Source organism: Diospyros lotus, chromosome 8, assembly GCF_014633365.1.
Source record: "Diospyros lotus cultivar Yz01 chromosome 8, ASM1463336v1, whole genome shotgun sequence".
Classification (NCBI taxonomy): domain Eukaryota; kingdom Viridiplantae; phylum Streptophyta; class Magnoliopsida; order Ericales; family Ebenaceae; genus Diospyros; species Diospyros lotus.
Genome location: NC_068345.1, coordinates 30,349,888 through 30,373,964, shown reverse-complemented (window position 1 = coordinate 30,373,964; position 24,077 = coordinate 30,349,888). Strand labels below are relative to the sequence as shown.

At 40.6% G+C, this 24,077-nt stretch overlaps 1 protein-coding gene across 3 annotated transcripts in view; it reads right to left on the bottom strand.

The window, feature by feature from the left end:
• Positions 1 to 6,806: 6,806 nt before the first annotated feature.
• LOC127808868 (kinesin-like protein KIN-4C) overlaps positions 6,807 to 24,077 on the bottom strand; it is a 54,633-nt gene continuing 37,362 nt past the window's right edge. For all 3 annotated transcript variants that reach the window (XM_052347554.1, XM_052347553.1, XM_052347556.1), the window contains 10 exons: positions 10,161 to 10,232; positions 9,988 to 10,081; positions 9,870 to 9,901; positions 9,579 to 9,664; positions 9,241 to 9,312; positions 8,902 to 9,129; positions 8,678 to 8,813; positions 8,470 to 8,568; positions 7,674 to 8,297; positions 6,807 to 7,435 (listed from right to left, as the gene is read on the bottom strand). In XM_052347554.1, coding sequence (XP_052203514.1) covers positions 7,106 to 7,435; positions 7,674 to 8,297; positions 8,470 to 8,568; positions 8,678 to 8,813; positions 8,902 to 9,129; positions 9,241 to 9,312; positions 9,579 to 9,664; positions 9,870 to 9,901; positions 9,988 to 10,081; positions 10,161 to 10,232 — 1,773 coding nt within the window. In that variant the 3' untranslated portion in view covers positions 6,807 to 7,105. The remainder of the gene's footprint in view (positions 7,436 to 7,673; positions 8,298 to 8,469; positions 8,569 to 8,677; positions 8,814 to 8,901; positions 9,130 to 9,240; positions 9,313 to 9,578; positions 9,665 to 9,869; positions 9,902 to 9,987; positions 10,082 to 10,160; positions 10,233 to 24,077) is intronic.

Here is a 24,077-nt window from a genome sequence, read left to right as displayed (position 1 = left end):
TAGTGATGAGGAGAAAGTCAACTGTGCCATATTCATGCTAGAAGAAGAAGCTGGAAGATGGTGGCAATCAACTAAGCGGGCACTGCAAAGGACACCTAGGCAAGCAGCACAAGATCCAAGGCCGAGACAAGCTCAACCAATAACCTGGGAAGCATTCAAAGAAGTTTTCAATGTTAAGTACTTTCTCCAAAGCTGGAAGGAATAGAAGACTTAGGAATTCATGAAGTTGAGGCAGACTGATGAGATGTCAGTAACTCAATATGATGTCAGTTTTACCCAACTGATCAGATACGTGCTTATGTATGAAGCCGTTGAGTGGCAGAAGGCACAAAAATTCGCGGGTGGATTAAAGGTGGATCTACAACAAGCACTCAGCTCATGTACCATCAGCACTTACAACGAGGCACTGGACAGGGCTCAGACCACCAAGATGAACCTATTGCGTGTAGGACTGATAAGATCTGATGAAAAGAAAAGAGATTTCAAAGGCAAGGAGCATAAGTTAGGGGGAAAAAATTTCAAAGATAGTAAATCGTGTCCTCGATGCAATAAAGAACACCCAGAAAGAAATTGTTCTCAAGGGTATATCACGTGTTTTTCATGCGGCGAAAAAAAAACATAAGGAGGACTGCCCTAAGAATAAAGAGGCACGTCCGACTGGAATCGAATGGGGATCACATGCTACTCGTGCAATCAACCCGGTCACTATGCTAGTGAATGTCCAAAAAGACAAAAGATGGATCAACCCGAAAAAATAAACATAACGCCAGGACCTCGTACTGGATGAGTCTATTGCCTAGCAAGAGAGAACAAAGAGGCCTTCCCTGGCTTGGCAAGAGATGACGAGGAGACCTATTCGACAATAACCAAAGGTATGTCAATTTTAATTCAGGTTGATTTTTTATGCATTCATGATCATGGCATATGCATTAGATTGGAAGTAAAACTTGGAAATTAGGTCTAGGGATAAGGTTAAGGCATGAGGTCTAGAACACAAAAAGTCAAGATAGTTAAAAGCATATGTTATGTTAAGAAGATGAAAATTATGGGTAAGGAAGAAAAAAACTGTATGAATCAAGTGTTGCCTACAAAACATTGATTATAACCACGTTACTTGAAAGAGTTAAGCATGATATAGGGCGTTGATTAGAGAATCAAATGATTAATTGTGTGATGTAGAATGTTATTTTAAGGATTAGCCAGAAAGATATTTTGATGGATTGATTTAAGATCACTTGAAGACACAAATTTACAAAAAAAATTGTGGTGATACCGAGCGATATAAGTTATTTTGGGGATATGTGTGACCGCCTGTGAGGAGCTACAATCGAAAATTCTGAACATGTGATGAGGTGTGATTGAGATGTTAAGGTTAGAAGTAGTATCTACTAACTTGAGGAAAAATTTACTAGAGATATTAGGTTTGGGTAGAGCATTTAAGATGAGGTACTAAGTTGAGTGCTGTTTTAGTGATTTAACTAGGCAATGGCAAAATTTCGAGGAAGAAATTTCTTTAAGGGGGGAGAATGTAATACCCCATATCTGTGTGAGGTTACCACGTAATTTGGATGAGTTTAAAATACCGAAAAGTGGGTTTGATAGTAAAATAAATCACCGAATCAGCTGCAAGGAGTACCCTGGAACATGGGTGTCTAAGGAAAATAATACGATACTGACAAACGTTCTGAGATAGGATTTATGGTATTAAAAAAAATCGAAATCGAGACAATTTTAGGTACAGCTATGATTCGGCCTGAGAAGCCAAATGATCGTAAGGGACTTCCGGGAAGTCGACGAGACCCTAAATATGTCATATTTAGCATAAGGAGAAACCCTTAAGTGGTTTCAGAAAGAAACAAAAGGATTTTCGATAAAAACACGATCTTACTTATATTCGAGCCTATTTATAATTTATTAATTTTGGCTGAGAGAGGTCGAAACGATGGTTTTTCTGGATTTTCATGGGTGAAATGAATATTTTGGAACTTAAGTGATTTGATGGAATTATTGTATAATTCAGGGGCTTGAAAATGAGGGCCAAAATGTAAGAAGAAGTTTTAAGGGGGCCAAAGTGTAAATAACAGAAAATGAAGAAGGAAGCTCAGCCATGGCCGCCGCTGCCCACTACCATCACCGGCCAGACTTCGGGCGACACCGTTGAGGCCTTCTGGTGGTACAAAAATGGGCCCCACCACGTGAGGGTTTGATTAAGATTGGATATGGGTTAAGATTGGCCAAGCGTGGCCGTGATTTGATAGAAAATGGCGAGGCATGGCTGCGGTCGTCAGATTTTTGGGAAGGACGATTCGCATGAAATCATCACGATTTAAGGCCATTAAATGGTTGTAAGGCTGATATAGGCGTCGATTTGACCAGGTATGGCTCGATTGGGCTTCGAAAACGGGTATAAATAGAGATTTGAATGTGGCCGAATGCATCGAAAATTTTACTTTAGATTTCTCACGTTTGGGAGCGAATCAGAGATCTGGGATAAGGGGCTTTTATTCTCCATGTATTGAGGATCATTTCTGGAGAATTTCGTGAAGTTTCATTAAGGTTTGAAAGTGTTTCGAAGCTCGTCGGACTGTAAATCAGCCATTCGGGCTATTTTCGACAAGTTTCTCGGCAATATGAGGGTACCATTGTAATCGCCTTGAGGAGGGCTTCAAGGTGGTGTCGTCGCATCAGCCATCGGAGCAGGTCGTAGGTCGCCGTCGCCAGAGAAGATAATCGGAGGTAATTTCTATTTTTTTTAAATACCGAAAATATAGAAAATTTGGGAAAAAAAATAGAATTAAAGGAAATAAGATTCTGTAAAAATATCCATAAATTCAAGAAAAATGAATTTTTATCTTGGAAATTTCTTGAGGAGATAATTATTTTGGATTTTTGAAAGGAAACGTAAATGGAAAATAAATATGAGGGATTTTAATAAAATTCTGAGAAAATTCCAGAAGGATAAAGAATTTATTTTATGAGTTTTGGAGATTTTTCATGGAGGAGATTCGAAGGAAATCAAGGAGAAATAATTTTTCTCAAGGAAAAGTAATTATGGAAATTTGAGAAAATAGGAGAAAAATCTGAAAAATTTCCAGAAAATTCCAGAGGCTTATAAATATTGTTTTATTAATTATTGTGGAGAAACATTTGAAAAAAGTGCTTGAAGAGGTATTTATTTAAAATTATCTAGAGAAAATTAGGAAGAACTTAGAGAAAATTTATCAAAAAATTGAGAAAATAGATATTGATTTTCCTTTGAATATATATGATATCTATGGTATCGTTGAGTCTCGAAGTTGAACTATAGAGTGCTTGGCATGAGAATCGAGGTCGGGCATGCATTTCGAGAAATCTTAAACTTAGTCCCATGGTGAGTGGTTCTATCGAAAAAATCTTGTTTGTGGCATGTGAATGGTTTACTATGAGTTGTTCAAACCAATTCTTGTTACTTTTAATCATTTTTGATTTATCGTGAGCGGTTGGTTTCGTGCGATGGTTCGTCTAAATGATTACTTACACATGCATTGAATTTCATACAGTAAATTGCATACATTGAAAGATTGATTTTATGTTATGCATGTTATGATTTTCGGCATTGGCATGTTATGTGTTGTCCATGTGAGACGTGGGTTGTTAACCTGTGACGTGGCCCATGAGTGACAGCACTCGGTATGCATGTCGAGAATTAATGTTATGTGGCCCACTTGGGACGGGGCTGAGACGGACTTCACCTTACAATACTCAAGTGGCGGGGCTGAGAGTGGACGCCACCCCAGTTGTTGGCTCAAGTGGCGAGGCTGAGACTGGACACCACCCCAGGTTTCTTTGAGCAATAGCATTAATACCGAGGTGTCGTTGATTCCGGGAATAGTGTTGATGTGATACTCTTGGGGCTAGGGTTGCGTTGGGTTTTGGAATGCTTTCGAGTAGAAGCGTAATGCCTAATAATGATAATGAGGTGATTCCCGAGTTCATATGTCGAGGTTGTCCTTCTTAAGCAAGATTGTGTTTTCCAATGAGTCGATGTGGTCGTGTCGCCTTTAGAGATATTGCATTTTCCCCGGTTAGGGCTAAGTGCTATGTGGGTTTCTCTTAGGCTGGGCATGTCAGGATTTGTCAGTTTTATATATGATTTTGCATATATTCATGAAAATATTTTTGAACTCTTACTTAGATGAATCAACATCTAATTTGGATTATGTCCCTGGAATATTCAAACGTTCCAGGTGAAAATAATGGCGCCAAGGGAAAGGATGTCGTCGAGATGTGGCTGCTATGTTTAGTTTTCCTAGGTTTTTGTCTATGATTACGATGTTCAGATGTTATGTAATATTTTGATATTCTCATGTGAAACATCGATATGATTATTTAACTTTAAAAGGAATTTGTCGGTTATATATCATTGAGGTTTCGATCTTGCTTCCGCTAATATGATTGATAATATCTGTCTTAGTCTATTAATTTTTAAATTTTGACATGCTGAGAAGGTACAATCGGGATTGTCAGGAAATGATTATGATGAAAGTATGTATATCAATAGGCTTATGTTGTGCGTATGATGTTGAAAAAAAAAATATTCCCGAAATCTCGAGGTAATGCCCGTTTTGGGAAAACGGGGCGTTATAGTTGGTATCAAAGTAAACTAGCAAAAACCTCGATTGGAGACTCAGGGGTACTAGTGGAAATTGAGAATGACTGAGTCAGTAATGGTTAGTCTGATGTGACGTAATCTAGCTATCAAGTTAGGTTTGTAAATAGGTTATATGAATTATTGAGGTTCGAGCATTAGAATGATTTGGTATTTTCCATGGATCCTAGGGAAATGAGAAACCTAGGATGGTTCGATTAGTGTTATTGAAAATAGAGTTTAAGGATTCTGATGATTGAGATTACCTATAAGAAAATGTTAGTGTTTTCCTTTTTCAATTAGTGAAAACTCGAAGAATCACGGATCTCAATGAACGAGATGAGGAAAACGGTAGTAGTAGTCACCGGGGTCGCTCTGTGAGTCACGCCACGAGCAGTCGCCGTAGTCGCTCTATGAATTCCGCTACGAGTAATCACTGTAGTCGTTCGACAAATCGTGCCGCGAGCGATGGACGACAAGAAGAGCGATCAGATCCTAGTGAGAGTAGACTTGACCGAGTGGAAAGGATTCTAGAGAATATACTGACTTGCGTAGCAAGAAATGAGCTGCCAAGGCGCACCCCCCATGTGCTAGATCAGTGCTGCCGACAAAGACCCCCGGTGTTTAGAGAAAAAACGGGAGATGACCCTAGTGCAACTGAGTACTAGATGGAGCAAACCGAGAAACTACTCCAGCATATGCAATGTAGTGATAAGGAGAATGTTAACTGTGCCACATTCATGTTAGAAGAATAAGCTGGAAGATGGTGGCAATCAACTAAGCAGGCACTGCAAAGGACACCCAGGCAAGAAGCGCAAGATCCTAGGCTGAGACAAGCTCAGCCTACTGTTGTGCACATGGACCCATCTACTACAGTAATACCAACACTTTCCTTGCATGATTGATAGTTACTGAATCTTGTATTGGAGTTTGTCATGTGATCAGATGCACATGTATCCACTATCCAAGTATCATGTGAGTCTTTGCATTATAATAAGAAAAATATACATTTACGTGATGTAAGAGCTGCAGAGTTGGTAGGGACAATTTTGGAGGCATCAGTAACTGGGGGAGTTATAAGTTTTCGAAGGATTTTCATTTGTTTTGTTATAAATGATTGAGAGGTCACACCAGTTGTTGTCTCAGCCACATAGGCATTTTTTTTCCTTTAACTTCCTGGTTTCCAATCTGGAGGTTTGCCATAAATATCTCAACACATGTCTTTGGTATGGTTGGACTTCTTACAATGCTCACACCATAGTCGTTTGTCCTTTCCATAAGTTCCTTTTGGATTATATCCTTCATTTTGATTTGCAGCTAAAGTAGATCCATATACTGGTATCTTGGCGGATGAGTTATGTTCTAGAGAAAACATTATTTTCCTCCTTATTTCCTCACGCTGGCTAGAAGCATTGGTCACGCAAGTGGATGGCTCTAATACCATAAAACATACAATAACAATACAAATGATATCTTCCTCACCATCTAATCTACATATAACACCTTATATACACACTAAAATAAGAAAAGTAAAATAGCCATAAAACATGGATACATGTTTCCTCAATCTATGGAATCCCATAAAGTATGGATCTATTGTCTCCTATCTCCATTTCCTATCGTATATTTTCTCTTGAGCTTGCTATTTTAAGACTTTCAATATCTTAAATTAAATATAACAAGATAATGTTTTTGCCATTAAATAACAAGAAAACCCATATTTCAAAACATTTTTTTATTCATCAATAATTTACCCTATCACTATCCCTATCTTTAATACCTCAGTTAACAGAAAGTCTGTTTCCATCTTTTAATTCATCTTTGAACTATTATGACACTGAAGTTTCAAAATCAAAATTATAGCTAAAAGTTCAAAAACAGTTTTAGTTTTAGATTACAAAAACTGTCAATATCATATAAAGTGAATGGAACATCCTTTTATAAACTTACCGTATGATACAAAAATATGTAAGAATACTTTATCTAAAATAACTTTTATATATTTCTCATACAATAAAACAGTCAAACCACCACTTAACCAAGTACCTGAAATAGATCTTAAAAATGAGCACAGCCCAGCAGCATCAAACAACTCTCTACACAAGCATACTTGCTTTTTTTGGCAAAGGAATCAATACAGTTATTATCATCTATAACTGAATTTTAACAAAGAATGGAAACTTAACGTCTCTAGTAGCTCCTCCGTACAACATATATATTATATATATAATAGCTCGATAGCAAACAAAAATTGCAGAAAGTGCTGAATGAAGTTTGATATTCAATTAAATTATATGATTGAAAGAGCATGAAATGGCAATCAGAGAAGCCAGATCAATCCCCAATCCCAATAGGGCAATAATACCCTTCTCTGTTAGATGGCTGGATACATGAACCCAATGATCTTCATTCTTGAGCTGGTGTCATACATATTAACAGAGATATGGATCTCCTACTAATGATCTTTTAAAAGGGATACTAGCTAGGTCCAAGGCTCCGGTTCTCTTTCTGATCATCTCTTAATTTTTGCTCCCCTGGCGGAGCCGGAGCCGGAGCACCACTTTCTTTGTTTACAATGCAAGAATCTGGCTGTTCATTATTCCTCTCTCTCAAGGGGTTGCCATTTGGGGCTGCAGATCGCATAGCTCTTGGTAACTGTAAACGGATTTCAGCCTCATTCGTGCTGCTCTCTAGTTTCTTCACAGTCTCTGTGCTGTCTGCCTGAGAAGTTGGGGCTACAGGAACAAGTTGAATCACCGATTTTCGCCATTTCTTTCTCCTACTAGGTTTTGGTGCATTTGATTTAGCCTATAGGAACAAAGAATCAGATTAGTACAATACTACAATATGATGCAGAAGAAAATCAAGTAAATAAGATGGGGAATACTACTGAGCCAGCTAACAATCAGTTCTTATTGCTATTTGCGATACTGCACGGGAATGCTAAAAGTTGGGACTCCCCCAACCTACCCACCCCTCCCCCCACACACAAAAAAAAAGTCTCTTATTCCCTTCTTTATCTCAAGACTAAGCATAAATCTTGTACCGTGGTATTCCCAATGTCAGCTAAAGGCTTCCTTCTATGTCCATTTTCATCATTTGTCTGGGCAGGCTTCTCAGCTAATGCACTCTGAAGTAACATTGCACCATGAGAAGCAAGATTATGGCTCCTTTCTATTTCATCATCGTGCTCCAATTCCACTTGTGGCAAGTCACCAAGGGTGTTACTTAGAGTTTCTCTATTGCTGCATTTAGTGGGCGCACAACTACATGAAACCCCACAATTTCCTCCAACAGCTCGACATTCACATCTTGTTGTCTTACACAGAGAACCTTTACTACATGAGCAGCAAACTCCAGATGCAGTTTTCTCTGTTGCAGAAATAGAGGCATCATCTAAAGGCTTTGCCTTCAAGCTAGTAGAGCTGTCGCTGTCTACAGAATGTAACTGTGTTCCTGAACGACCTTCATTTTTGGAGTTCCTTTTCTTAGCTTGAAGCTTTCTTGAAGCCTCCCACTCAGAATCATCATCAGCTGGATCCAGATCAGAATGAACCCATTCATCATCGGCTGCATCCAGCTCAGAGTGTTCTGATTCAGATGTATCCATGTCCTCTAACAACTGAATGTGACTCGCAGCATTGTTAAGGACCATGGAGCTTCGCAATCCCTTGGAACAAAGAAACAAACAACCAGTCAGAAACTATCATGCACGAAACCTGACTATAGAATTTAACAAGAAGTTCCTATAAGGACGGAATATTCCAAAACTCTATCTTAAACTCTATTATTTGTAATCATTAATAACCCAACCCTTTACATGTCTAAGAGGGGCGTAATACCTTCGGCCTTAAATCATAAACATGCCCTTCTCCATTAGTTTGGGTTGATGTCCACGATTCTGCAGTAATATCCTTGGGATGTTTCTTCATCGTAAATTTCTGTCACAAAGTTTAAATAATGAATTTAGAAAAAGATGCTAGCGATTTCCACAAATACCTAACGACTATACATGTGACCAGGATTAAAGGATGGTATGAATGCATTGACCTGCATCTTCTCCTGGTGAGCAAGTGCAGCCTTTTGCATTTCCAATTGTCTAACCAAATTGACTACCTTTTCCTTCAGTTCTCTAATTTCTAGATCCTTCTCTCTACAGTCAACTTCATTATCTCGTAATTTGTACCTTTAAAATGCAGTAGATCTTAGTGACAACAAACAAAATACAAGTTATTCATTTGTAGGGATGTTGCAGTCTTATAGGAGGAAATTACCTAGAGGACGATGCTAAGTTAAATAGATAATTCATTATATTTTTTGCTTCAGCAAGAGAACGGACTTGGTTCCAACGTCCTCTGCCACTAAAAGCCCGTTCACGCTCTTCTGCTTCTGACAACTGTGACGCCATGGAAACAAGGGTCTTGGACGAAGTAGCAAGCATATTTTCAAGTGCAAAAATCCTTGAATTTCTTGCACCAGGAGACATTGTTTGAGAGCAGCCACTGCAATATTAAGAAAGAAGGTGTTTAAGCAATGATGTATAAACAATAATCTTGAAGTCCGGACAAAAATAACTTCAACTCAACACACAGACACACAAACAGCTTTATCACCTTAAATTTATTTGCTTCAAGTTCTGTGCTTCTTCTTTCAGTGCTGCTACCTCCTTGGCCATTCTAGCTCTCCTACAATCTCAAAGCAAAAGTATCTTAAGAAAATTCCAATGGAAAAAATACTATAATGTTCCACAACATTTCTATGCGACAGATTCCACCCATTTCCACCTAGGACTTCAACCTTACAACTTCTCTGCTAGTGTTTCAGATACAACCCAAAGGCGTTTTGAAATCCTTTGTCTAAAAAAAAATGAAGAGTCAAAAGATTTGTAATGCTCAATCATTGAAAATCTTCTATTAAATTCTGAAATAGAAGAACAAATAATGAAACTCACTCTTCCACTTGACGCTCATATTCTGAGCGTACTTCATGCACTCGTATCATAACTTCCAGTTCATGCTCAATTGTCTGCACGAGTGCCTTTTCCAACAGGAAGAGGTCATAAGTTAGAGCCAGTAAGCACAAAATAAACCACCTGTATGCCCACCACCCACAAACATGAACTAGAAAGTAACTGCCATCCAAACAAAGGCATACTAAAAATCAAATGTTACAAATGCAAATCATACACTCATCAGTGTAGAATGCACAATCTGAATTAAATCCTTCCGTTTAGTCTCAATACCTGAATTCCAGGAATATTGCTATTTCCAGCGCCTGATTAAAGAAAAGGGCATCAACAAATTATAAGTATGCCAAAAAAAAAAAAAAAAAAGAACAGTATGAAGCAAAAATATCTGAACCAGATGTTTCACGTGCTGAAGCTTTCCGAGATTCTAAAAGCTCTTTTAGTCGTTTTGTAGCCATAGCAGCTTCTTCTGTCTTTCGTTGCAAAACCTGACATGAAAAGTAATATTGAAAGGACAGTGTTCTACAGCCACAAATAAATATAAACCCTCAGCTAACGTGAAGTTACCATCTTTTGCCTCTGGTTCAGAGCAAGTAACTTGTGCATCTCATACTCATTCCTTCTTCCCTCTTTCTTGAGCTGTGAATAAATGACACGGATTTCAAAGCATGTAAATGATGGGAGAAAATAAAATTGAAATAAAGTAGGGAGCCAAAACAAATTTGCATAACTGTCTAAAAAGTTTACAGGAAACTTTAGAAGACATGTATAACAAGGCATATTAAAAAAATTCCTGGCAAAACACCAGTTATCTTTTGCTTTTCTCTTCCAAGTTTTATTACCACTATCACAGGCCTCAATTTTTTATAATGCTAAGAGTCTGACACATATTAATCAATAATATAAGCACGGAATAGATCATGCCTGTACATGGATAACAAAATTTTTCATAAAAGAAAATTGCATATACAAAGAAAAGAAATAGTGCAATGATAAATCAAGTATATAACCCATGATAAAGATAGAGACAGAATTTGTGTGAATCCATAAATATTAATCAAAAGAAACCTCAAAATATTGTGAACTCTTGAAAAAGAAAAATTAGGGTTTGCACTCTTCCTTTCTTAAAATGATCACACAGCTCTTTTAACATATGCATTTGTTCCCACTTTCCCTTTTACTGTTTTTTGTTGGTTCCTTCACCTCACAAAAAAGTTGTTAGCTGAGTCTCATACATATCAGTTTCAACAGAAAAGAGTGTGAATAGTACCTGCAAAAAAACGTGTACAAGAAATATAAACAGTTAGGCAAAATATAGAGATAGTTTTTCACTCATTATAACATTATCGATTTTCTAAAGAGCAGTTTTTCTGTGTAATTGCCTCTATAGGAGTAGTTACCATTTGTGTATAAATGTGTCCAACCTGAATAATAAAGTAAGAAGTCTTGAGGAGTTAAAAAGTCCAAACTTCTTCATGGTATTAAAGCGGTGAGATAGAGTGTTCAGAGAGAGAGAGTGCAAAGATGGTCACAGAAAAAAGCCAGAGTCACAAATCAACCATTGTCACAGAGAAAACATTGCCCAACTCCTTCATCTTTGTCCGCCATCACCACAACCCTCTCTCCAGTCCCACAAAAAGGAAGAGGCACATCAAATCAAATCCTAATCAGCCTTTGAGGGGCTGTTGTCAGTCATATCTCCAAAGGAACTAAAGGATGATGCTGGTTGCAATGCCAATAAAATAAATCTACTATTAATGAAGACACAGCAAGTCAAAGTAAATGTCATCTTCCACAAGACGGCACAAGAAATATGGGATTCCACAAAGGAGAAATATTCCGACACTAAAGACACAATAGAGGCTTTGTCAATGAGACCTCTCAAACATCCAATATTTTAGTCGTCTAACTAAAATATTGGCAGCATCTCAACAGATTCAAAGTGACCTAAATGGATAGACACTTCATAAAAAGAAAAACTGGAGGTGGATTTCTTACATACCAAGGATCTACCGAAGACTACCAATCGAAAACTCAGTTTGAAGATGTGAAGATCCAAGCTAGATTTCCTTAATATTTACAGCCCAACTTGAGGGAACGTGTAGAAAAACGTATACAAAAAATATATACAATTAGGCAAAATATAGAGGTAGTTTTTTGATAGTGATTGGGAGAGAAAATTTGAGAGATTAGCCTCTCAATTCTATTATTTATAGGCTAATTACAATCAATGATGGAGCTAATTATGGAGATAATTACATATCATGGGGATAATTACAACCTACCTAATTACCCTAATTATCAACAAATCATCAGTTGACTATATACACATTCTATACATAAAAGAGAATAAATCTCACACTCCCCCTAAAGCTGGAGCATATATATCATATCCGCCAAGTTTGTTATAAATGTAATTTATCCGAGGACCCCTAAGTGACTTTGTGAAAACATCTACTAGTTGATCATTAGAGTTAACAAACTTGGTGACAATAACACCTTCAACTAGTTTTTCTCTGATAAAGAAACAGTCAATCTCAATATGCTTAGTCCTTTCATGAAATACTAGATTTGAGGCGATATGGAGTGCAACCTAATTGTCACACACGAGTTTTATGGGAGACGCTCCACACAACTTTAGTTTTTGAAGAAGTTGTCTGAGCCATATAAGCTCACATGTCGAATTAGCCATGGCTCAGTACTTTGCTTCGGCACTTAACCTTGCTACCACATTCTGCTTTTTGCTTTTTCAACAAACCAAATTACCTCTAATCAAAACACAATATCATGAAGTAGATCTCCTATCAGAGGGAGATCCTGCCCAATCAGCATCTGAATAGAACCAAATCTCTAAATGTCCCCTATCCTCATAGAGCAATCCTTTCCCTGGTCCACTCTTGATATACTTCAAAATACGGAGAACAGCATTGCAGTGAGAGTCACATGGGGAGATGAGAAATTGACTAACACAACGAAAGAGATGTCTGGTCTTGTGAGATAATTCAGCTTTCCCATCAATCTTCGATATCTCTCAAGGTTTAACAATGGCTCCCCCTAACCTAATAGGAGTTTGATGTTAGAATCCATTGGAGTGTCAACTGGTTTGGAATCTAATAGACCAATTTCTTCTAGGATATCCAATGCATACTTTCTTTGTGATATAGAAATGTTACAATTATTAGTATTATTGTATATGATGTAATTATTGTATGTGTGTGTTTTATTTATAATTAGGTTGAGCCCGTAGGTTAAGTCCATAGGTATTTAAGGCCTATTATGCATATTAGAAATAATAAGGTAAGAGAGGCTAGTCTCTTAGATTTTTGTCTCATAATTATTCTCATATGATATCAAAGCCACCGATGAGAAAAACCCTAGTCGTCGCTGTGTATCCTTTTCCAACAACCTTCAAACCCTAACTGTCATCGTCGCTGCCTAATACTAGAACCCTACTGTCTGGCCACCACCTGATTACACCACCACCACCCTAGGGTTCGCTGCAATCAGATCAGTCGACAGTCGAAGAATCGTCGCCGTCGAACCACCCACACACCCCCACGCGTTGCCGCCAAGGGCTGCCTCTGCCTCCATGCACCGGCACGTGACAGCGCGTCCGCCGATCGTTTTTGTCCAGCTTCTCCAGATCTGACCTTCGACGACCCCTAAAGCTACTTCCGATGTCAAAATCCTTGCCATGTTTGATCTTAGTGATGCAATTTCTACCAGTGCTACTCCCCCTTCTGTTTCTATCGTTGCCCCTGCTGGCTCTCAATCCTTTATTGTCTCCAATCTTGGGATAACCAATATTACCACTGTCAAGTTGATAGGGTCTACCAGTTATCTCTCACGGGCAACCTCTGTTAAAATATGGTTCAAAGAGCAAGGTCAAGCTGATCATCTTACCACAAAAGTTGAAAGTGTGCCATAAGTTAATCAGGCTAGATGGTAACAAAGTGATGCCCAGTTATATAGCCTCCTATGACAATCTATTCATCCGTCCATCATGTAGCTCTTTCGCCCTTTTAAAACTTGTGTTGATGTGTGGAAAGAAGCTAAAGAGTGTTATACAAATGACATCCAACATTTGTACACTATGGTCTCTAATATCAAGAATCTCAAGTAGGAGTCGTCCATGGAATCTGATGAGATTCAACACAATAGGTAGGATTTCAGTGAATTAGGCAAGTTTCGGCTGTATTTCAACTCCCAATTACAAGGAAAAAATTGTAAACAAGCAACAAGACTGGACATTCGAGAAGCCCAGGACTCTCCTGCAAGAAAACTCTAAATTCTTCACACCCTTCTCTCTCTTCTAATCTCCTTTTATAGGTTGTTATCCCTCCTCCATAACCTTATTTGGTTATGCACATGCACATGTCGGTTTGTTACACAAACCAACCAAGTGCCTACTCTACCCTTGGCGCACATGCTGGCTGTTACGCCCTCCAGCTGTGTCCCCCATATTCCTTTGATTCTTATAACGCCTTTGGTATGTCTGTAGTACCGGAGGCCTAACATTACTCCCCTCCCCAACTTTCAACTTGTCCTCAAGGTGAAAAGAGAGAAATTGATGCTGAATTAGGCTATAAGGCTCCCAAGTGGCTTCCAAATGAGGTAACCCCTTCCATTGAAGTAGAACATCCAATCCCCGTAAATTACTTCCTATTCCTAATCTGACCCCCAGCACTGCCTCCAGTTCGACCAACAACTCCAAATTTGCACTTAACTGATTGGGAATCTCCACAGTGGCTTGCAACGCACCCTTGGCTTCTCGTAGCTGGGACACATGGAAGACTGGGTGAATGCTGCAGTGTGAAGGCAGCTTTAACTTGTAAGCTAGAGGCCCGATTTCCTTTTCAACTTCAAATGGACCATAGAATATTGGAGCCAACTTCTCATTGGAACGACCAGCCAATGTCTTTCTACGATAGGGTCTTAGTTTCAAGTAAACTAAGTCCCCTACCTTAAACTTCACTGCTCTTCTTTTCATATCAGCCCCTTTCTTCATTACTGCTTGAGCTCTTAGTAGTTGTGCCTTAAGTTCCTCCAAAATGTGATCTCTTTCAACCAGCTGTTGCTCCACTACCAAAACAGGAGTGGATCCCCTTTCAACCCTCAATATTGCTAGCAGTTCTCACCCATAAACTGCCTAGAATGGTGTCATTCTCGAGGCTGTGTGGTATGAAGTGTTGTACCAAAGTTCAGCCCAAGGCAACCACACAAACCAAGCTTTAGGTTTAGAGAAAGCAAAACAGCGAAGGTATGTCTCCAATGTCCTATTCAGCACCTCCGTTTGACCATCCGTTTGTGGGTGGTAAGCTGTGCTGTGGTGGAGTTTGGTGCCTTGGAGGCGAAACAATTCCTCCCAAAATTTGCTGATGAAGATCTTGTCCCTATCGGACACAATGGACCGTGGTAAACCATGAAGCCTCACATCTTCCTTGATGAAAATTCCTGCCACCTCTCTAGCTGTAAAAGGGTGTTTAAGCCCAATAAAATGCCCATACTTACTGAGTCTATCCACCACCACCAAAATCGAATCCATTTTACCCAACCTTAGTAAGCCTTCGATAAAGTCCATAGCAATGTCATCCCAAATTTGGTTTGGGATAGGAAGGGGCTGCAAGAGCCCTCCCGGCTTTAGGGCTAGCACCTTGTTTTGCTGGAAAATAGCACAATGACTCGCATACCTGTGGATGTCCCTCTTCATGCCCGGCCAATATACATTTGCTGCAATCCTCTTGTAGGTTTTCAGGAATCCCGAGTGTCCTCCCACATTCCCATCATGTCCCTCATGTAATAGCAATGGAATGAGAGAAGAGCCCTCCGGTAGGTACAACCTACCCTTGTAAAGGAGGTGGCTGTCCACCAACTGGAAATGGGGTCTAGAAGTAGGATCAAGCTGGAGATCCTTGACCACACCCTGCAGCCACTCATTTTCTTCTACTTCCCAAGCCAGCTGATCAAGTTGGAGTACCTAATGGACTGTTAAGGCTAATAGGGCAGCAGAATGGCTGATGCGAGACAAGCCATTTGCTGCCTTATTTTCCAGTCCAGGCCTATATTGAATTTCGAACTGAAATCCCATTAACTTGATCATCCACTTCTGATATTCTGGGCTCACCAACCTTTGCTCCATCAGAAATTTGAGGCTCTTTTGGTCGGTCCTGACCACAAACTTCTGTCCCAACAAGTAATGCCGCCACTTTTGCATCACAAATACAATGGCCATCAATTCTCTCTCATAAACTGATTTCCTCCTTCCCAACTGATTAAAGGCATGACTGAAATAAGCAATAGGTCTATGATCTTGCATTAACACTACCCCCATACCTTGTCCAAATGCATCTGTCTCAACCACAAATGGCTTGCCAAAATTCAGCAAAGCCAAAACAGGCAGTGACACCATGGCAGCCTTGAGCCGTTGGAAAGCTTGCTCAGCTGCTTCATCCCAAAAAAAATTGTTCTTTCGAAGTCGCTTCGTGAGAGGCCATGCTAACCTGCCATAATCCTTAACAAATCACCTATAATATCCCGTGAGACCAAGGAAACCACGCAATTCCTTCGATGTGGTAGGAGTGGGCCAATCTAACATAGCTTTTACCTTGCTACAATCAGCTGAAACCCCTTGCTGTGATATAATATGGCCTAAGTACTCAATTTCCAGTTGTCCAAACAAACACTTCTTCCTATTTGCAAATAGTTGGTTAGCTGCCAACACCTCCAGAACACAACATAAGTGTTGTGCATGCTGTTCAAAATCCTTGCTGAAAACCAATATGTCATCAAAAAATACTAGCACAAAACACCTCATTTGCTCCTTGAAAATGTCATTCATCAGTGACTGAAACGTGGCTGGCGCGTTAGTCAATCCGAAAGGCATTACAAGGAACTCGTAATGGCCTTCATGCGATCAGAAGGCTGTCTTCGGAATATCCTCAGCCCTAACGCGAATTTGATGATACCCAAATTTAAGGTCGAGTTTGGAAAAAACCTTGGCCCCATGAAGCTCATCCAACAACTCCTCGATCACTAGAATTGGAAACTTGTCGGGCACGGTCACCTTATTCAAAGCCCTATAGTCCACACAAAAACGCCACCCTCCATCCTTCTTCTTGACAAGCAGGACCAGACTAGAAAAAGGGCTGGAACTAGGCTGTATAATCCCCGCCGCTAGCATCTCTCCTACCATCTTCTCAATCTCGTTGTTCTATAGGTAAGGATAACGATAGGGCCGCACACTAACCAGTACTGTGCCTAGAAGTAGGTTGATTGCATGATCTTTTTTTTTGGAAGGAGGCAGCCCTTTAGGTGTTGTGAACACCTCCTCAAACTCAGCTAACACCTCTTTTAGGAACGGTGGAACCTCTACCTAACTGTCATTGTATTCAGCTGCCATCGTTCCTAGTTCAAGCAACATTCCTTCTCCATTTTCCTTGAAGGCCTTCATCATAGCCTTCAAGGATACCAAGCTTTTGCTCAAGCTAGGATCTCCTTGCAAGGTCACAGCCAATCCCCCAACCTAAAACTTTATAGTCAAAGCCTTCCAATCCACTCTCATCTTCCCCACTGCTGCCAGCCACTTCATCCCAAGGATTACATCAGAACTACCCAACTCCAAAGGCAGAAAATCCTCCACAATTTGTAAGTTTTGTAGGTGCAATTTCACCCCCTTGCACCGCCATTCTTGTCCCCATAATCACCCCATATCCGGCCATTTCTGTCTGTGGCAGCCCCAACCGTTACACCAGCTCTGCCGCTATAAAATTGTGCGTCGCCCCTCCATCAATAAGTATTACCACTGGTTGCCCTTCAATATCCCCTTGCAGCTTCATTGTTTGCGGTGTTGTCAACCCAACCACTGAATTCATGGAGAGTTCAATGACCTCACTGCCTTGCCCCACTTCCTCTTCTTCTTCCCTTCCTTCCCCTGTTTCCTCCTAAACTCCTTCCTCTTCCTTTTCTTCATTATAAATCATCATAACGTGCAGCTCCTTGTTCTTGCACCTGTGGCCAACCGAATATTTCTCATCACAACGAAAACATAATCCCTTCTCCCTTTTGGCTTTCCACTCGGCCCCACTGAGTCGTTTAAAAAGGGCATTACTGTCGCTCCCAACCACTGGCAGCTTGTTGCTCACCTAACCAAAGACTCTCGAATGAGGAGTCGGGCTTCTTGATTGTATGGAAGGGGGTCGAACGACATTAGTTGTAGAATGGGTAGGGAAATTACTCCTCGCTGGTCCGAACGCCCTACTACAGCTGAGCATGGCTGTATTTTTATCCTCGATACATTGCACCATCATCATGATCCGATCCAACCCCCTAGGTTGCAATACCCTGATCTCAACCTTGATTTCTGGCTTAAGGCCATTGATGAAATGGCCCTCTAAGAACGCCTCAGAGACATCCGACACTGGCACGGCCAAAGTCTCGAACATCAGCCGGTAATCCTTGACAGTACCATCTTGTCGCAGAGCCAGGAACCTCTCCTCTAGCGACCCCTCTTGAGTTGGACGGAATCGGTTGAGAATTCCCTGCTTGAGCCCTTCCCAACGGCGGATCCCCCTACGCCTAGACTCCCACTGGAACCAAGCGAGGGCCCCTGCCTCGAAGCACAACGCTACGGACTCGATCTTCTCATCATCGGACAACTAGTTGATCGTGAAGTACCTCTCTGCCCTGAAAATCCAATCGTCCGAGTTGTCTCCCTCGAAGGTTGGCATTTCCAGTCGCTGACCTCTCCCTTCTTGTCGCCATGCAACGCTCATGCCTCTCTCCATTCCTTGGTTCATGCCGCCCCCAGGGTCACTTCGGAATCTGGGGTAAACTCCGTTGGCCATATGCTCCCATGGGCCTTAGCCTTCCTCTCCCGTTCTTGTTCGTCCCACCTTGTTCGCATGATGGCGAACTATTCGAGCATCTCTGATACGTTCCGGTTTATGGTTTGAATCTCTCCCCTCATCGTGTCAACCTTCTCCTCCAAGTCCCCCACTCTCTCGATTAGGTTTACCATGGTGATCGACGAATGCTATGATAGCAAAATTGATGAGATTCAACACAATCGGTAGGATTTCAGTGAATTAGGCAAGTTTCGACTGTATTTCAACTCCCAATTACAAGGAAAAAATTGTAAACAAGCAACAAGACTGGGCATTCGAGAGGCCCAGGACTCTCCTGCAAGAAAACTCTAAATTCTTCACACCCTTCTCTCTCTTCTAATCTCCTTTTATAGGTTGTTATCCCTCCTCCATAACTGTATTTGGTTATGCACGTGCACATGCTGGTTTGTTACACAAACCAGCCAAGTGCCTACTCTACCCTTGGCGCACATGCTGGCTGTTACGCCCTCCAGTTGTGTCCACCATATTCCTTTGATTCTTGTAGCACCTTTGGTATGTCTGTAGTACCGAAGGCCTAACAAAATCTTATATGGGGCAAGTTTGGGCTCTCATGTAAGAATTTGATGTTTTTCTTTTTACTGCGACCCGTACCGAACAGATTGCTCAACCAAAGAAGTTTTTTATGGTTATTGCTCTCTTTGACCTGAAACCAGACTTTGACGCCATCAAGCATCAAATCTTGACCAGCTCCGCTAGTCCTACCATGAAGGACTCTTTTAAACGGTTCTTGAATATGATTGGTGTACATGGTATGTCCTCTTCTTCTCATGTTGTTCCTCCAGCCGAATCTTCAACTCTTGTGTCTAAAGCTTCTACCATAATAGAAACTAGAGGACGCAATAATAGTAGCTCACATCCACATAAGAAACTTGGTCATCTTGAGGACAAATGCTAGAAGAAACATGGTCGTCCAGCTGCTCCACCTGCATCATCTACCAGTGCAGCTCATGTATTTCAGAGCAATCCTAGTCCTACTCCATCTCCACCAAGTTTGCAATTGGTACCTATGTCTGCAGCTGAGTATGATGCCTTCCTGAACTTCCAGGCCACCCAGTAGTCTCATCCTAGTAATCACGTCGCTTCTGTTGCTCAAGGCTCATCTGTTAATCCTTGGATTATAGATTCTAAAGCCATTGACCATATGTGTGGTAATAAACTTCTTTTCTATTCACTTACCTATTTTGATACTTTACCTACTGTTACCTTGACAGATGGTACCAAAATTGTAGTTAAAGGGATCGACCAAATCACACCCATCTTGTCTTTCTCATTAAATTCTGTTTTATATGTTCCTGGTAGTCCATTTAATTTTATTTCAGTTAGCCAACTCACCAAAACCCTTAACTGTTCTGTTATCTTTACTCCTACCTCTATTTGTGTTCAGGACTAGGGTACGAGGCGAATGGGTGCTCGAGTGCAGCAAATGGTGGTGGAGGCGTTAATGAAGAAACAAAGACAGCAACAAAAAGGGCAATTCAAGGAAAATTCCACCAAGGGGGAAGAAGTTTTAACTGTGAGTTGCTAAAGGGAAGTAGTGGAATGAAGAATGTGGGTGGATCAAGTTCGAGCCACAACACTACAACCCATGGGAGGGGAAATTGATTAAGCAAAGGAGACTTGTTGGCCTGTGCTATCGACGTGGGGATAAATATTATCCTAGACACCAGTGCAAAAGGCAAATACTATTGTTAGAAGGAGAAGATGAGGAATTATCGGAGGGTGAAGAAGAGGAGGAAGATGAAAACTTAGGGGAGGAACGCAATGCAGAGATTTCAATACATGCTTTGAAAGGAGTAGCCAATAACAAAAATATCAAGGTAGAAGGTCAAGTGAAGGGTTGCAGCCTTATGATCCTAATTTATAGCTTCGGGTCACCTCCATTAAGAGGGTAATAGCACGGCTCCATCGGAGGGTTTCGTGGCGGCTCAGGTATGGACTGGCTAGGCCCTCCACGTTTGCGAAGGAGGGTTGGTCACCTAAGAGCTTGCAGGGACAAGAAGCTCACTGGATAGAAATAAGAGGACATCGCATAGGCAACTGGCACAAAACTTCATCTGAAAGGTATACTGAAAACCCCCTTATGGCATGGGCTTTTCTATTTTGCATGTGGTTGATAGAAACAGAGTCTTGCAAGGTTGATTTTGGTTTTCGCTGTATATGTTTTATACTTCTGTTATGCTATTTTTTTGTTAAAAAATGTTTTCAAAATAAAACCCTTGTATAGATCCACACCAGCTTGGTGTTTTTAGTGCGCCTATGGCCGCTGCTTTTCACTTTTCTTCTTCTTCTCCATTTCTCCCTTTCCTCTCTACTTTCTACATTTTCCCCTTGTTGCCTGCATGAAATATTATTTAAAAAAAAAACTCTGCATATTAATTGTAAATTCCTCTTTATAGCATGTATGTGGCACAACTCCTTTAAATAATCTCAAGCCATCTTGCCACGAGTTTTCATTCCAACCATGTATAACAATATATATATATATATATAAATCCTCCACCAACAGTCGAATCTTTCCTCAAGCAATTTCAATCATTAATCTCATTAAAGCTCCTACCTAAGGCTTGGCACCTCATACCAAGGGTGGTAATCATCCACATGATGCTCAAAAGAGGAAATATAATAAAACATTTATAATTTCCCAAAACTTTGTAGAATTGCATGTTAAGATTCTTAAGTTCCTCTTATTTTTTCTAGGACCCCCTAAATTAGCCACATAAAATTATTAAAATGTTACTTTAAACCATTTCCACTAATCATCATGCATCACAAACATGGCAAAGGAATGATGTGTTACAAGTTTCAACCTTCATCCCTCCATCATTCAATAAGATCACACTTCATTCTCATATTGCATGGCATTGACATCATATGTTTGCATTGGTTTATCAATTTGTGCATTATTTGGCATGGATATACTCATATGTTTGAATTGTAGGCTATGTACATAAGGACCTAGGCATCATACCCGAAACCTATCATACTAAAATGACCAAACTAGCACCAAGGAGATTGCTTCAGGCCATATAAGGACTTCTTCAGGCAACATAGCAGTCAAGACACCCCCTAAGCAACAAAACCAAAAGGTTACCCCATATACACTTCCTCTTGAAAGTTGTCATGAAAAAAACATTTTTAATATCCAGCTAATAAAGAGGTCATTGTTAAACAATGGCCATAGCAAGAAAAACACGAACAGAAGCAATCTTAGCCACATGAGAGAATGTATCACCGTAATCTAAGCCAAAAATTTGAGTATAGCCCTTAACAACCAACCGAACCTCCAAACGATCAATACAACCATCCGAACCAACCTTTATTGTAAACACCCAGCACCTCTACCACGACCACCTCTAAGTCCAATCTCAAAGGAAGATCCATGAATCTGAGAGGCAATCATGGATCGCTCCCTAACTGAAGCCTCAAAAAATGTTTGTCTACTACAAAGGATCCAGACAAATACCTCTTCAATGGTAGGTATAGGGGGACTACTCATGATCTAAGGGCGAACACCCTCCATATTAGGTCCAAGGCCTGCAAGGGTAAGCTCCATGAACAACTTGTCTCTATGCATCTTCTACTCATTGAGGTCAACTGTAATTGGGAGAATAGCGTTAAAATCTATCACAACAGACTAAATACGACCCAAGTAAGTAGGCACATCTGAGTCCTCCTTCTGAATACAGAACAAATTACTAATGATAGTGTATAAACGTACAATATCATTACTATATAGCTGCTAAGCATGAGACCAAATATCGAAACAGCTCTCGTAAACACGAAATAAGGGGATTAAATCAACATCTATTAAATGCCACAACAATGTAACTAACAATGCATCTATGCTATCCCATACAGTCCTATATGCTTCAGCAATGTCAGAAAGCCTATTAGTCAAATGGTTATTAACACCATGACCACAAAACCACATTCGAACAGACACTAACCAAGACATAGTTCTTACCATTTGTTAGAATTATTAGTATATATTATAATTATTATATGTATGTGTTTTATTTTGTAATTAGATTAAGCCCACAGGTTTAAGGCCCATTATGCTTATTATAAATAACAAGCTAAGAGAGGCTAGTCTCTTAGATTTTTTCTCATAATTATTTTCTCACATGGTATCAGAGCCACCGGTGAGAAAAAAAACCCTAGCCGTCGTTGGGTACTTCTTTTTAGCGACCGAAACCCTAGCCATCAAACCCAAACATCAGTGCCCAATACTAGAACCTCATTGTCTGGCCACCATTGGATCACACTGCCACCACCATCAAGTTCACTGCCCCTAGATCGGCCGATCGCCGCAAACTCGCCGCTGCCAGACAACCCACGCGACCCCATGCGCGGCCATCACTTGATGCCTCCGTCTCCACGCGCTGGCACGTGACAGCGCGTCCCCCGGCCAACTTTTTTCGGCTTCTCCAAATCTGATTGCTGGTGACCCTCAAGCCACTCCCAGTGTTGAAACCCTCACTATGTCTGATTTCAGTAACGTCGTTTATGCCCGTGCAATTCCCACTCCAACACTTGTTGCCCCACTGCCTCTCAATCCTTTACTGTCTCCCATCTTGAAATAACCAATATTACCACTGCCAAGTTGATAGGGTCGGCCAATTATCTCTCATGGGCAGCCTCTATCAAAATGTGGTTCAAAGGGCAAGGCCAAGTGGGTCATCTTACCACAAAGGCTGAAAGTGTGCCAGAAGCGAATCGAGCTAGATGGAAACAAGTTAATGCCCAGTTATGTAGCCTCCTATGGCAATCTATTGATCCTTCCATCATACAACTCTTCGCCCCTTTAAAACTTGTGTTGATGTGTGGAAGGAAGCTAAAGAGTGTTATACAAACGAAATCCAACATTTGTATACTGTGGTTTCCAATATCAAGAATCTCAAGCAGGAGTCGTCCATGGAATCTTATTTGGGGCAGGTTCGGGCTCTCATGCAAGAATTTGATGCTCTTCTTCCCCTCACTACAACCCGCACCGAACAAATTGTTCAACGAGATAAATTTTTTATGGTTATTGCTCTCTCCAGTTTGAAACCAGAGTTTGACGCCATCCGACATCAAATCTTGACTAGCTTCGCTAGCCCTACCATGAAGGACTCTTTCAAAAGATTGTTAAATATGACAAGTGCACATGGTATGTTATCTTCTTCTCATGTTCCTCCAACAAAATCTTTAGTTCTTGTGTCTCAGGCTTCCATCGTAGGAGGAAATAGAGGACGCAATAATAATCGCTCATGTCCACAGTGTATCTTTCGTAAGAAACTGGGTCATCTTGAGGACAAATGCTAGAAGAAACATGGTCGGCCAACTGCTCCACCTGTATCATCTAGCAGTGCAGCTCATGTATTTCAAAGCGATCCTGGTCCTGCTCCATCTCTACTAGGTTCGCAATTGGTACCTATGTCTGCAATTGAATATGATGCCTTTCTGAAGTTCCAAGCCACCCAACCGTCTCATCTTGGTAATCCCATTGCTTGTGTTGCTCAAGGCTCATTTGTTTGGATTATAAATTCTGACGCCACTGACCATATGTGTGGCAATCAACTTCTTTTCTCCTCACTTACCT